This window comes from Prunus persica, chromosome G2 (assembly GCF_000346465.2).
Source record: "Prunus persica cultivar Lovell chromosome G2, Prunus_persica_NCBIv2, whole genome shotgun sequence".
Lineage (NCBI taxonomy): Eukaryota > Viridiplantae > Streptophyta > Magnoliopsida > Rosales > Rosaceae > Prunus > Prunus persica.
Genome location: NC_034010.1, coordinates 1,651,688 through 1,664,690, shown reverse-complemented (window position 1 = coordinate 1,664,690; position 13,003 = coordinate 1,651,688). Strand labels below are relative to the sequence as shown.

Genomic DNA, 13,003 nt, shown 5'->3' with positions numbered 1-13,003 from the left:
TATCAAAGAAAAAAAACTTAAAACTTAAACCCAAGAAATTAAATTCCACTTAATTTTGAACTAGAGAACATTTATATCACCAATCTTATTATTCTACGAAGATTACTTGTATTCAACACTAATCCGACCTTATAATTTATGTTAATCAAAACATAATGGGCTTTTAGGCTGATGGTTCATCATAAACAAAACAGAACCTGTACATTTTCCTTCTTGTTGCTTTTGAATTTGGATGATGATGGTCATTGAGTTCCAAAAATTTGAAAGTAAAATTTTCGACCAAAATAGAAAGAAAGTAAAATTACAAGAATAACACTGGCATGAATTATGGAGAAAAAGTCGGTTTGCACAAACCAGGGGAAGCAGACAAAAACCCAACATGTGCTTGAATGCTTCACAGCTTTGATTGATAGGAGGAGGCAGGTTGCCAGGTGGCTTCTTGTTAACGTGATTTCTGCAAAACTTTCCTTCGTCCCCATTTCCCATTTATCCTCTTCACTATAAATGTAAGCCTCAAGCTCTGCTCTCCCTACCTCCCTCACCAAACACCTCTCACCCCTTTCTTTACTTTTTTGGGGTGAAAATGGCAGCTGTGCTCTTTCTTCTGCTTGCATTCTCATTTATGTTCACTAATCCTGCTTATGCAGCTGTACAAGTGCCTTTGGATGGTAAAGCTCTCTCTCTCTCTCTCTCTCTCTCTCTCTCTCTCTCTCTCTCTCATGTCTAACCTTCCTCAGTTGAGTAGTTATGGTGAATATCTTATTTTGATCTGTTTACTGAGCTCTGTCTTCACTGATTTAAACTATTTTAGCATTTTGTTGAGCTCTGAACTGATCTAGTTTCTTTTAAAGTCTATATTTGCTCAATTTTGTGCTCTCTCTCTCTCTCTCTCTCTCTCTCTCTCTCTCTCCCCAACACCCCCCCTCCCCCTTTGGTCTTAGTCATGTAGTGTATGTAGGTAAAAGAAAAAAAAGGATACATTCTGATTCTGAGTTGATACGCTATACGAAAGTTGGGGTTTTTATATGTTGAGATACTCACAAAGATTTGTTGAACATTCTTCTTGTTTTTTCGTTGTTTACCCCAAAGTCAGTCACTTTCTTATCAGTTATCATATCTTTGATCTGCTTATCTTCTTCAGGGCTCTTGAACAATGGCAACTTCGAAGAGCCACCAAAACCAACAAACCTCAAGAAAACAGTACTCATAGGCAAATATGCACTGCCCAAATGGGAAATCAATGGCTTCGTGGAGTACATCTCCGGCGGCCCGCAACCGGGTGGAATGTACTTTTCTGTGGCTCATGGTGTTCATGCTGTGAGGCTTGGCAATGAGGCCTCCATCTCTCAAACCATAAAGGTGAAACCAGGGTCTCTGTATGCTCTAACATTTGGGGCATCAAGGACTTGTGCACAAGAAGAGGTTTTGAGGGTCTCAGTGCCTCCTCAGGCAGGGGACCTTCCTTTGCAGACTCTCTATAGCAGCAATGGAGGTGATACTTATGCTTGGGGTTTCAGAGCCACTTCCAATGTAGTAAAAGTGACTTTTCACAATCCAGGGGTTCAAGAGGACCCTGCTTGTGGTCCTCTCTTAGATGCAATTGCTATCAAGGAACTCTTCCCTGCACTACCCACTAGAGGTAATTATAAAAAACTTATAACTATGCTTATGCCATTCTCTGTATAAAGAATATATTTCTGTTCTAAATTTTGGATCAATCTGTATTTGGGGCTGTTCTTCTAAAACTTATAGGATCTCTGCTGATTTTGCAAAAGTTTGTTGCTTGATTGTTATCTGGGTTATCTAGATCTGGGTCCCCCTGTCCTCTGGTATCCAAGATGTGGTTTTTATTAATATGCATCCATATGAACAATGAGTTTGCCTTTCTGACCTTTTTGCTTCTTTTTTGGGTGAAGAACAATTGAGCTACACATTTAGCTAGCTAAATTGTATACCCTGTGTTCCCTGTTTTCTGAGGCCCGATGAATTATATACCTTGGTTGAGAATTTGCGCATTCAATTTGATCTGAAACAAACTCAGCGCTATAAGCTTACTCTGTTTCCTGTTTTGGGTTTGTTTTGCTTATTAAAACATTGAATGTTTCTTGCAGATAATTTGGTCAGAAATCCTGGGTTTGAGGAGGCTCCCCATAGGTTATTCAACTCTTCCCATGGTGTACTCCTCCCTCCAAAACAACTAGATGTGACATCCCCCCTTCCTGGCTGGATCATCGAGTCCCTCAAAGCCGTAAAGTTCATCGATTCCCAACACTTCAATGTCCCATTTGGAAAAGGCGCCGTTGAGCTTGTTGCAGGGAGAGAAAGTGCCATAGCGCAGGTTCTTAGAACTGTGCCCAACAAGATCTACGATCTCTCATTTGTCGTTGGCGATGCAAGGAACGGCTGCCACGGTTCGATGATGGTTGAAGCATTTGCCGGCAAGGACACCTTAAAAGTTCCCTTCACCTCCCAAGGAAAAGGCGGGTTCAAGGCTGCTAGTCTCAAGTTCAAAGCAGCTTCACCCAGGACCAGAATTACATTCTACAGCTCTTTCTACCACACCAGGGTTGATGACTACGGAGCTCTTTGTGGCCCTATCCTAGACCAAGTTAGGGTTTACCCTGTTGCTTAGATTCTAGTTTAGTTATATTATCACCATAAGACTACAATATCATTACAGAGATTGTGCCACGGATATTATTCCTACTTTTTTGTAAATTTGACCGTTGATGAAGGTAAATGTTTTACCTATTTTCGACTAGAGAGAGCTATGTACTTTTCAAATTTAAGAAAATTTGTCCACGTTAAGTACTTCAGGAATATATGAAGTGAAGAATGAGTCGGGCCTTCCTCTTGATCGCATTGAGATATATCAAGGGTTTTCGGATGTTTGATGATGTGAAAAATCATATTCCACAGCTTGTTAAGAACCAGGTTGCCCTTACTAGTTTAGCAGCTCAACTGCCGAGCACGCTGGGATCATAAAAAATACATGTCGAAATTTTTTAAGTTAGATTTTGGGGAGATAATTGAATCAGTGATATGCTGTGCCAAACCTGCTATTTAGCATTTAAAATCAAGAGCTTTGTTTAAACATCATAAATTACTATTTTGATTATTTCATAGCACAAACCATAGAGCCCTAAAGCACGAATCTTATTACGAAAATTATAATATACAACAGAATCTGAATTTGACAACATGGTACAACAGTGAATGAGAAAGTCTAGTTCTAGAGTAAAAATGTATTATTTTCTGGTATGATAATATGACGTTCGCTTGATAAAATTTGAATTGAAAAATAAATTGCTGTACCAATCTGCCTGTATGATGAACAGGCTCAAAATTTCTAATGATTGGAATGTTGCCCTTCGCCATCGTCTAGAGTACCAACAAGACACTTCTCAAGTAAAAATTCAGCATTCACCCAAGCATGGTATTTATCTAGAGTAGTGTAATAAGGATTGCAATAGTTAATAGCAATTTACAATAGACTAAGTAAAAAGGAAGATGGTCCAAAACACATTGCTGATTTGTAGGCACTAGATTCGCTTAAGGTTCGGCCAGGCTTAGGAAAACCGTTTGGTTGTGTTGTTTCGCTGAATTGGATTTTAGGAATCCTAAACTCATTCCTTGGAATGAAGTGATTAGAAACCAACAGAATCCAACATTCCAAAGGTTACAGGATACTAGCAGAGTTTCAGTTTTTGAAAGCATAAATATAGGAACAAGTTAAAGTATAACTGTGTTTTGGATATTAGTATTCAAAATTTCTTTGGTGAATAAGCAAAGAAAAAATCTGCCTAATTTGACTCTTCCACTAGTAGTAACAAGTTTTATGGCCAGTTGTTCTCAGAGAACAGATTTGCTCACCACCAATTAATGCTTGTGAGCAAATCTTTTCTCTTGTTCTCACGGAGAGGTCTGACTGAAGAACAAAACAATAAAACCAAAGGTCCGGCAAGAAGTAACTAGGCCAAACATACTCAGGAAATCGGCATAACCAAGTAAATTTTAGAAAGGATACTGAATAAAGATGTACAGTCTTTTCCTACCGCCTTCTTTAGCATATCAACACCTGAAAAAAATAGCTTCGTTAGAAATAAGGAAAGTATGTCATGTAGTTCTTACCAACTAAGACATACAGAAACTCTCGACAAAGTCAAATATTTATGATTAGCAGCAGTAAGAACAAATGACCCCGTCACCAAGAAGTTTCTAGGGGATGGATACCAATTGCAATATTAAGGACGTAATCAAATGGTGGTAATGCATTTGCAAATGCTTAATAGAAAATGATTTTGTTAACAACAGACTGTTCATCAATTCAACCGTTTTGCCTTTCCATATTATCACTCTTCCTAGGTCATTAATGAGCTCAAAACGAGGGTATGCATCCATCAAGGAACTTATACCAATAGCCCTCATCTTTTTATAGCTAGTCTTCATTAAAAGCAACAAAGAATGCCCAGGTTTTTGGTATAGTACTCATAAATCGCCCATCCTATTTATCTTATTTTGTCAGCTAAGTTGGCATACTGGAGCAAGGAAACTTCAATAAGAGTGAGAGTAACCTGATAAAACATGCCTACGACAAATAAATACATTTAAAAAATTTGGGTGTCACGAAGAAAATGCAGGTAATAGCCTGCATTAGCAATACACACATTGAATGACAGAACTAAATCCAGTAAACATTTTAACTTGAACAGAATAAGATCATGTCCATACCTCCAGGGTGAAATCTCATGTAAGGAGACAAATTGTACACACGACCTTTTAGAACAGTCCACATTGAATCCCCTTTTTGGTGTTGTTTAACTTCATTTATTGAAATCAGCCTCTTATTTGACTGTCCCTTTAAACCTGAGACAGAACTCGTATATCAAGAAGCTAACGTTGATCTAACAATGACTGCACTTGAAACAATATGAGAAATCACAAGTTGTTTCCTGAACTTATAATAATATGCATCATAAATTCACGACGAATAACCAATCTAAGATACATGTTACATACACACTGAAGTAGCTACATTCATTAGCTTCTTTAAGCAGTTCAATGCAGGCACACTAGGTAAATGAGAATCGCTAAGAAAACCCAGTACTTTCTAGCTGCAAGCAATGAAGATTTTGTCAACCAGAAGTCAGAAACCCTCTGGATAATCCAGGAATAATATTACCAGAATACATTGGTTCAGTCGGCCTGAAAATGAAGATACATTGGACAATTGGATCTGTTAGAGGTCATAGATCCACACACAAAGTAATACGTAGCTCTGAGGTTTGAGCAAGAGATGCACCTCGTCAAGCTCAAATTGAAAATAAAATATCATTAACAGCTTTGTGCTTTAAGAACACAATTAAATATTGCTAAACATTTTTTTTCCAAAAAGAACAAATTAGGAACCTCAATAAACTCCTGAAGCTAGAATACAAGCCCTCCCAATCCAACCCTTTTCATTTGAAAAAGTTTGAAGTAACTTTCCTTATATCTTTTGAGAATTGTCTTTAGGATTATAAAAAAGTACAAAGGCTTTAAGAAAGATCAGTCAAATTAGTCAGAGTTCGTGATAAGAGATGTAAAAGCTTACAACCAGAGAAGGAAAAAAACTCAGTAATTATGAATGCGTGAAAGCTACCAGAACACAAATGACAAGAAAAAAAAAAATCAAAAGAATGATTGCTGGGAAGAAAAATGCAGTTATGAAATACAAGAATTTCAGCCAGAAGCACATGTCACTATGTACCTGCAAGGTCAGGATGTGTTCGAGTAAGCTTGAGCCAATCCATTTGGCTATACCCCTTCTCAAAAGGAACTTTGGCACGAGGTACAGGCTTCACTGACTTCCCAGCACCTCCTGACGATGGTTGTTTTGGTAATTCAGATTTTCGGTTCGTGGATGACGCATCAATAACACTGACAGAAAGAGAACCAACTGTTTCCTGCTTTTCAGAAGTGGCACCTAATGGCAATCCACTTTGCCACAGAAAACCTCTATTCTGATTACTATTAGTGCCATTTGACAATCCATCTTTTATGGCAATATTTTCTATATCTGAAGTGAGCTTCTTTGTCTCAAGACCATCCTGGTTGCCAGGTGAGCCAACCTAAAATATACCACAGACCTTACATTTAAATAAAATTATGACATGTATAAATTGGACCCAACCAACAATGAATCATATTTCGGAAAAACAGTCCACTGTAAATGTTGCATTGAAACCAATGAGCATATTTTAGGGGTATAGCTTTCTTGATCTCGAATGAAATGTGCATATAACAATTACCTGGCAAAAAGTGAAATCATTATCATTATCCATCTGTAAGATGAATGAAGTTTCCACGCTATTTCAACCAAACTTTCCTGTCAAAAGATATTAGAAAACATCACCTTTTGACATCAAAACAATTATGAGATGACTTTTCTAAACAATTATGAGATGACTTTTCTAAACAATTATGAGATGACTTTTCTAAACAATTATTGTACCATTATTTGATAACCAAATTGAAATGATAAGAAATAAGACAAAATCCACAAAACTGCGACAATTGGAACATTGTTGCAGAGAGAGGAGTACATAAAGAAATGCAGATTGAATGAAACACTGATTTTCTAACACATAAAACCTATTAGGACTCTTGAATACACACTGCCAATTTGTAGGGCTCCAACTCTGGTGTCTATGTTAATATCTATTTTAATTCTACATGACTAGATAATTACCACAACTAGTAAAGCAATAAGGGCATGCTCAATTCTTCATTCAGAAATACTTGCCGCTAAAAATCGTGAAAACAGAAAACAATATGAATACATGTACCTAAACGAGTTTTAAAACTGTTTTCGGAAAACAAGCTTGGAAACAGAAAAGAACTGAATGGTATTCGTGAACCTGTTTTCAGTTGAAAACTTACAAAAATATTGAAAACAAGTGATAAGAACTGTTTTCTGCTACTTTTGAAAACCCAACTTAAATTTATATTGTTTTCTAAAACTCAGCCAAACAGGCCAAACGTCTCTTTCTCTCCCTCAAGAGGAAAAAGATAAATTCATAATAAAACAAAAAATTCTCAGTAAAGCTTTTCCTTTAGATATATTAATTGGTTTATTATGAAAAAGATCAGGACTCTTCTCTTGGCGTTTTGGAAAAGAGATGCTGGAGATATCTGGCCCAAACTCCTTTCTTCCCCATGAAACTAACAAAGCATAATCTTTTTGACAAAAGTCCATGATTCATCTCAAGCTAAGGAACAATTCATCAAGCTTAAAGTCCATTACAGATCATCAAAACTTCAATTTAATTGAATACAGAACAACTCTGCATGTCTATCTGTGAAAATCAAAATTTAAAAAAAGCAATGTAATTTCAAGAACTAACCCATTAACTTCAATCCAATATCCAACTCGATTTCAAACAAACAGCTGACTACCCAATTCCCATAATTTTGAACCCAAGTTCTTATACATTCAAATTCAATTTCAAGAAAACAATTCGCTGCTGCCAACTATGAATCCAATTTTAAGATCCTATCTAACATCCAGAAACTTTGAAATTTTATTTTCTTTGCGGTTTCATTGAACTTTCTCGGCCACCAAACAGAGAGCCAGCAATAATTTAAGTAGATGAGAGATGGGAAAAACAAAAACACAGTAGAAATTCGGTTGATGGATACCTGCTTTCCCTCCTTCAGTATGCGATCGTCTTCGACACAACCCAATTAGTTGATAGGCTTTTCATTCATTTCGTTTATTTACTTATTCGTTTATTTTATAAACATACTTTTATTATTTAATTTCAGCATTTTCAGTCGTCTAGAGCTATTCAAATCCAAAATAAACTCTCTTTTCAATATATTCTTTTTTTGGGTCAATTGTTGAAAATAATTTTGAGAACCTTTTTTATTGTGAGGGCCGATAGCATACTAAACTCACATACATTACACAGATACTAGGACTCGAACTCAAAATCTTGCCAGAGGGAGTAAATACTCCAAACTATTACACTAATGGGCCTTTGCTTGTTGAAAATAATTTAAGAAACGAGAAATCTAAGAAAGGATAAACCACGTCAGCATGAGTAAAGAAAGAAAGAATATTTTATTTCACATTAGTGTTTTTTAAGGAAGAAGGGTGTTGGCCAAGAAGAATATTTCGTAGGTTAGGGAAAGAAAATTCTACCATCATGAATTTTGCTAGGTTAGTAATTATGGAAAGATTTTTCCATTAACATGGTGGTAGAATATTTCGTAGGTTAGGGAAAGTTTGCTAGGTTAATAAGGGTAGTTGTTAATTAATTTAGAAAAGTGGAAAGTTTGCTAGGTTAATAAGGGTAAATCAGGAAAAATCTTATTGAAGTATTGTTTCTCTCTCATAATAATATTATCAAATAAATAAAAAAAATAAAGAATTAACTATAGTTAAACCCATGGACATGTGTCAACTTTTGAAAAGAGTGGTAAAGATACACTTAGGGTTAAGGTGGTGAGCAAAAATGCACCCATCATGCGCTAGGAGCATGTATGCGCCTAAATTTCAGCCATTAGATAACTTCGAATCTATGGCTCTTAACAAACACTAAAATTAAATCCCACCAACCTGTACAACCGGTGAAGGAAGAAAGAGAAAAAACAAACCAAAAAAGCTGATAGCCAACATGGGCTATATAAAAAAGACAAAAGGCAATGTTTATATATATATATATATGTTGTAAACAAGATGCGAAGCTTCCCCCCTATGAAGCTTCCCCCCTTGTATTGTATTGGTATGGTGGAGCCCACATGTTAGAATGTTTTGCTTATATACGGGTTCACCCCTTTGTTTGTAATACACACATTCAACACCTAAATGAGAAGAGAAAACTCTGAAGGGAAGTTCAGTTCCTACATTCCTCTCTCTCTGTCTCTCAATTCTTTCTCTCAATTTTCCTCTCTAAATTCTCCAGTTTTATAACACGTTATCAGCACGAATTCGCTCAATCAATATCAGCTGAATTCTCTGATGAAACCCAGATCTCTCATCCCTGTCTCCTTCCATCTCTGCTGCTCCACTGCTCCAAAATAAATCCCTTGAAAAAAAAAAAAAAAAAAAAAGGAAGGTGTCGTCCCAATCTGTAAACAAACACAGATAGCACAGCAGAAACCACATGAAGCTGAAGCAGCTGGCTCCAATCACTCGGTCAGCATGGATACCGAAGCTTCACCGTTTGAAAGCAGCGAGATGGTGGCAAGTTTCTTGGCCTCGACGCTCTTGCTGAGCGAGGCATGGAAGCTATGCAGCGTAGCTAACACGGCGGCCGCTGCTCCATAACGGCGGCTTTGGACCGGACATCATCACTATCACCATTACCATGGCCGTCATGGTACATGCAGGGCTGCTCAATCTCTTCCTGGGCTGCTTCCAAGCTGTCCGACGACGACGACGACGACCCATCGGTCTCCGCCTCCGCTGCCGCGAGTCGTTACCCCCTCAGGCACCACCGCAACTCCATACTCCATGCTCACGATAGTGAACAAGCTGCAAGACATCCACTTCAGGCTCGCTAAGTTCTTCCCCCTCAACACAACTACCACCAGGGACGTAGACGTTGAAGTGATCAAAGCCATCACCGACTTCCTGTAATTGGCCGCCAGGCTGTCCCCACCGTGACCCCGCCAGCAGGCCTCGTCGCTGCCGCTCTAGCCCACGGATTCGGCCTCTGTTTTCGGTGTACAGCAGTGGTGCTGTCAAAGCGAATCACGTCGGCTCTGTGGAACTAGTGATGCGGGTTATGGAGGCCCACTCGGTGCGGAGGCTGAGCCTGGTGAGGCTTAGCTATGGCGAAGGCCATGCCGGAGCCCTTGCCGGCGAAGACGAAGATCAGCGTGGTTGCCTGAAGCTGATGACCCCACCGATGATCATGCCCGTTTCTGCCTGAAGACATCCTACCATACAAGCAAGAAGGAAGTTGAGGAACCGATGGCCATGCCAGAAGCTTTGAGTATCCGTAGAGGGCCCTGGTGCTGAGACTGCAGCTGTTGTTGATGCACTATTGGCTTCACTCAACTGCTCAGTTCAACCAGAGGCTTGAGGACACTTTGTACCGCCCTTTATGGACCACTACTGCATAGCCTGGATGATGCCAACTGCTTTTATCACCAAGCCTGCGGCTGAGAATGATGAGTTTCCACATCATGGTGGTCTCTGTTCAGAGATTAAAGGGCTGCTGCTAAAGTTTTGTCGGGCACGCCTAAAGTTTTTATCTGCTAAAATAAAAAAATAATAATAAAAAAATAAATAAATAATAAAAAAACTCTATATATATATATATATAAAAATAAAAAAAAAGGAAAAAGGGGATCACTCAGCAAGGGCATAAGCGATAAGTTTTCTGCTCCCTTATCTTCCCTATTATTTCATATTTATCTGCTTTTCTTTTACTAACCATTAACAAAAATGGACCCTCGGTAATACTAAACATATTATCAGTGGGAGACCGTTACTAATTCTAACACTTTACTTTATGAAATTTAATTTACTGCAAATTTACTTTACCGCACATTTACTGTATGGTGTAGGTTTATTACCCATACAAACAGTATTTATTTAAAAGGGTGGTGCGGGTTTATCGCCCACGCCTTTAATTTTATTTAAATGTATGGAGCAGAATTAGTGCCCATACAAGCACAATTTACTTTACTGCACATTTATTTTATTTACTGTATGGTGTAGGTTTATTACCCATACAACAGTATTTATTTAAAAGGGTGGTGCGGGTTTATCGTCCACGCCTTTGCTTTTATTTAAATGTATGGAGCAGAATTAGTGCCCATACAAGCACGTTTACTTTACCGCACATTTACATTTATTTAAAGTATGGTGCGGGATTAACGTCCATACAGCAAGCAATTTAATTTATGAATTTATTTTACCGCACATTTACATTTATTTAAAGTGTGGTGCGGGTTTATCGTCCATACCAGTAATTTAATTACTAGTAATTTATTATATGGATTAAATGTGCTGTATGATGAGTTTTTTACAGTATGCAGATCAGGACCAGAAGTTCCTTAATCCTCATCATACAATTACATCAGGACTTGAAGATCCTTGATGATGATGAGAGCTGGCAGTCTCTCCGGTACTGTATTTGTAAACATGTAATCGGACTTAAGGGTCCTTGATCCCTGACATGTAAATAAGGACCTAGAGTTCCTTAATGATGTAACAGTATCATATTGGTTCATAGTGCCGTACACATTGATGATAACTGTACATGCAGATGAATAGATACGTATTCATGACTTGATGAATAGTACTATTCACATGAATAGTGACGTATGCATAAATATGAACCATTTTTGGTAAACCGTCACTATATACAAAAGGGAACCTGCAGTTCCTTAAACTCATGGATGAGCAATTAAATGAGATGCCAGAAGTTCCTCAAAATATGGACAATTATGTAAGGGCTTGAAGTCCAGAAATATGTACAGAAAATTGTAAAAATGTCCATACCATGAGAATATGTGATTTTGGCCCGAAGTTCAAAATCTAAGGGGATTGAATGTCCATACCATGAGAATATGTTATTTTGGCCTGAAGTTCAAAATTTAACAGTGTTGAGAACCTGAAGTTCCAACAATTAAATGGACAACCCTTGAGGTATTATTGCAAATTGTGGTATGCCACATATTTCTTTGGCATAAGAAGATGATGAATTTAATAAAGTTCGATTTTGTTATAATCGACACATCAAGGAAGAAATATATTTTGTGAATTCCGGTTGTTAAGAATACACCGCGAAATGGATAATATTAATATAAACCTCAAGTAATGAATTGAGGCCCCCCACATATTTTGTTATATCTGGGCCGGAAGCCCATGGATCCAAATATATGAGAGATCCTGAACTTGAAGTTGTGGGTATATAGTAGTTAATGCTCTTCACTACTATATTGCGATATTATCATGGCTTTTACTCAATTCATATTTCATGTCCATTTGAAAAGGGCAAATAAATTCTGAGTTTGTGCCCAGGCCAAAAGTTTCGGGCTACCATGCGATAAAATATGAAATTTGGGAGAAACAATGTGGTTATTTGAACCTATAAGGCACAAGGTTCCAAACTGTCATTTTGAAAAGACGTAAAAACCACAGGTGCAAGTTTAAGAATGTGCGCAATTATTATTACAGGAACATACAACAGATAGATTTTTCCACCTGCAATGAAGGTGCAGGCCCTGTAAAATCTATAAAATTACATTATGTTCTGGAAGCCTCTGAAGGAAGTTGAGTTGAAACGCAGTTGCTACAATCCAGTTTTGCAAGGGCAATATCTATAAGAGGAAATATGGCTACTGTTTTTCAGGATCTCAATATCTTCTCGGATCCCCATATTTCTCTTTTTCTTTCCTAGAGTCCAAAACTTCACGTGGCCTCTAATAATGCCTGTCGGCACTTTCGGCGTTTTCAAGTATTATTTTCAAAGCCGATCTTGCTTTACGGATTTCACGGAACTACTTTTTCAAAAGTATCCCGAGAATCTCGCAATTTTACTATGGTTAATTTGAAATTCACCGGTTCTACCTATTCCTTTTATTTGTGTATAAATATGTTACTAACGAAATTTTCTTTGCAGAAGACATCCAGTTTACTCCATACCTAGTGATGCGATATCTACTTGTTTTTCTTATCAGTAAGCACTTAATATGCCTGAGAAGCAAAACTATCTCTGATCATCCATTCAGGAAGCAAGACTATCCCTGATCATGTTTCTGCAAGATTAGGGAATTGTGATGGCGGCCTTATGCTCTAATCTCCTGAGGTCCTTCTAGACTAGGAGAATTGAGAGCTTGTTTTCTGCTCCCACCAGCTTCCTTCCCTGATTGCTTACCTTTCCTTGCAATCAATATCACAATATTTTTGCATTTTTTCTCTTTCTGTAACTTTCTGAGGATTATTTGTTTTTTACAGAGAAAAGAGTTGTGATTTTACTATTGCAGGATATAACAAGATCAT

The 13,003-nt window shown here is 37.7% G+C and overlaps 2 protein-coding genes across 2 annotated transcripts; one reads left to right on the top strand and one right to left on the bottom strand.

The window, feature by feature from the left end:
• Positions 216 to 2,857, top strand: LOC18786926. Its single transcript, XM_007218098.2, has 3 exons — positions 216 to 668; positions 1,142 to 1,639; positions 2,112 to 2,857. The coding sequence occupies exons 1-3, from the start codon at positions 584 to 586 to the stop codon at positions 2,630 to 2,632; spliced, it is 1,104 nt and encodes a 367-aa protein (XP_007218160.1). The 5' UTR covers positions 216 to 583; the 3' UTR covers positions 2,633 to 2,857.
• LOC18784772 (cytochrome b5 domain-containing protein RLF) lies at positions 3,127 to 7,787 on the bottom strand. The gene is made up of 6 exons (XM_007218293.2): positions 7,681 to 7,787; positions 6,291 to 6,367; positions 5,750 to 6,110; positions 4,732 to 4,866; positions 4,028 to 4,078; positions 3,127 to 3,444 (listed from the first exon to the last, which is right to left on the bottom strand). The coding sequence occupies exons 2-6, from the start codon at positions 6,321 to 6,323 to the stop codon at positions 3,350 to 3,352; spliced, it is 675 nt and encodes a 224-aa protein (XP_007218355.1). The 5' UTR covers positions 6,324 to 6,367; positions 7,681 to 7,787; the 3' UTR covers positions 3,127 to 3,349.

Bases quoted from the DNA above. Each gene is read 5' to 3' on its own strand.
- LOC18786926 (XM_007218098.2), top strand. From the start codon at position 584: ATGGCAGCTGTGCTCTTTCTTCTGCTTGCATTCTCATTTATGTTCACT. The intron at 669-1,141 runs GTAAAGCTCTCT...TATCTTCTTCAG, and splicing joins TGTACAAGTGCCTTTGGATG to GGCTCTTGAACAATGGCAAC. The intron at 1,640-2,111 runs GTAATTATAAAA...TGTTTCTTGCAG, and splicing joins CCCTGCACTACCCACTAGAG to ATAATTTGGTCAGAAATCCT.
- LOC18784772 (XM_007218293.2), bottom strand. From the start codon at position 6,323: ATGGATAATGATAATGATTTCACTTTTTGCCAG. The intron at 4,867-5,749 runs GTACATAGTGAC...GTTCTGTCTCAG, and splicing joins AACACATCCTGACCTTGCAG to GTTTAAAGGGACAGTCAAAT. The intron at 3,445-4,027 runs GTATCCTTTCTA...ACACTACTCTAG, and splicing joins AGACTGTACATCTTTATTCA to ATAAATACCATGCTTGGGTG.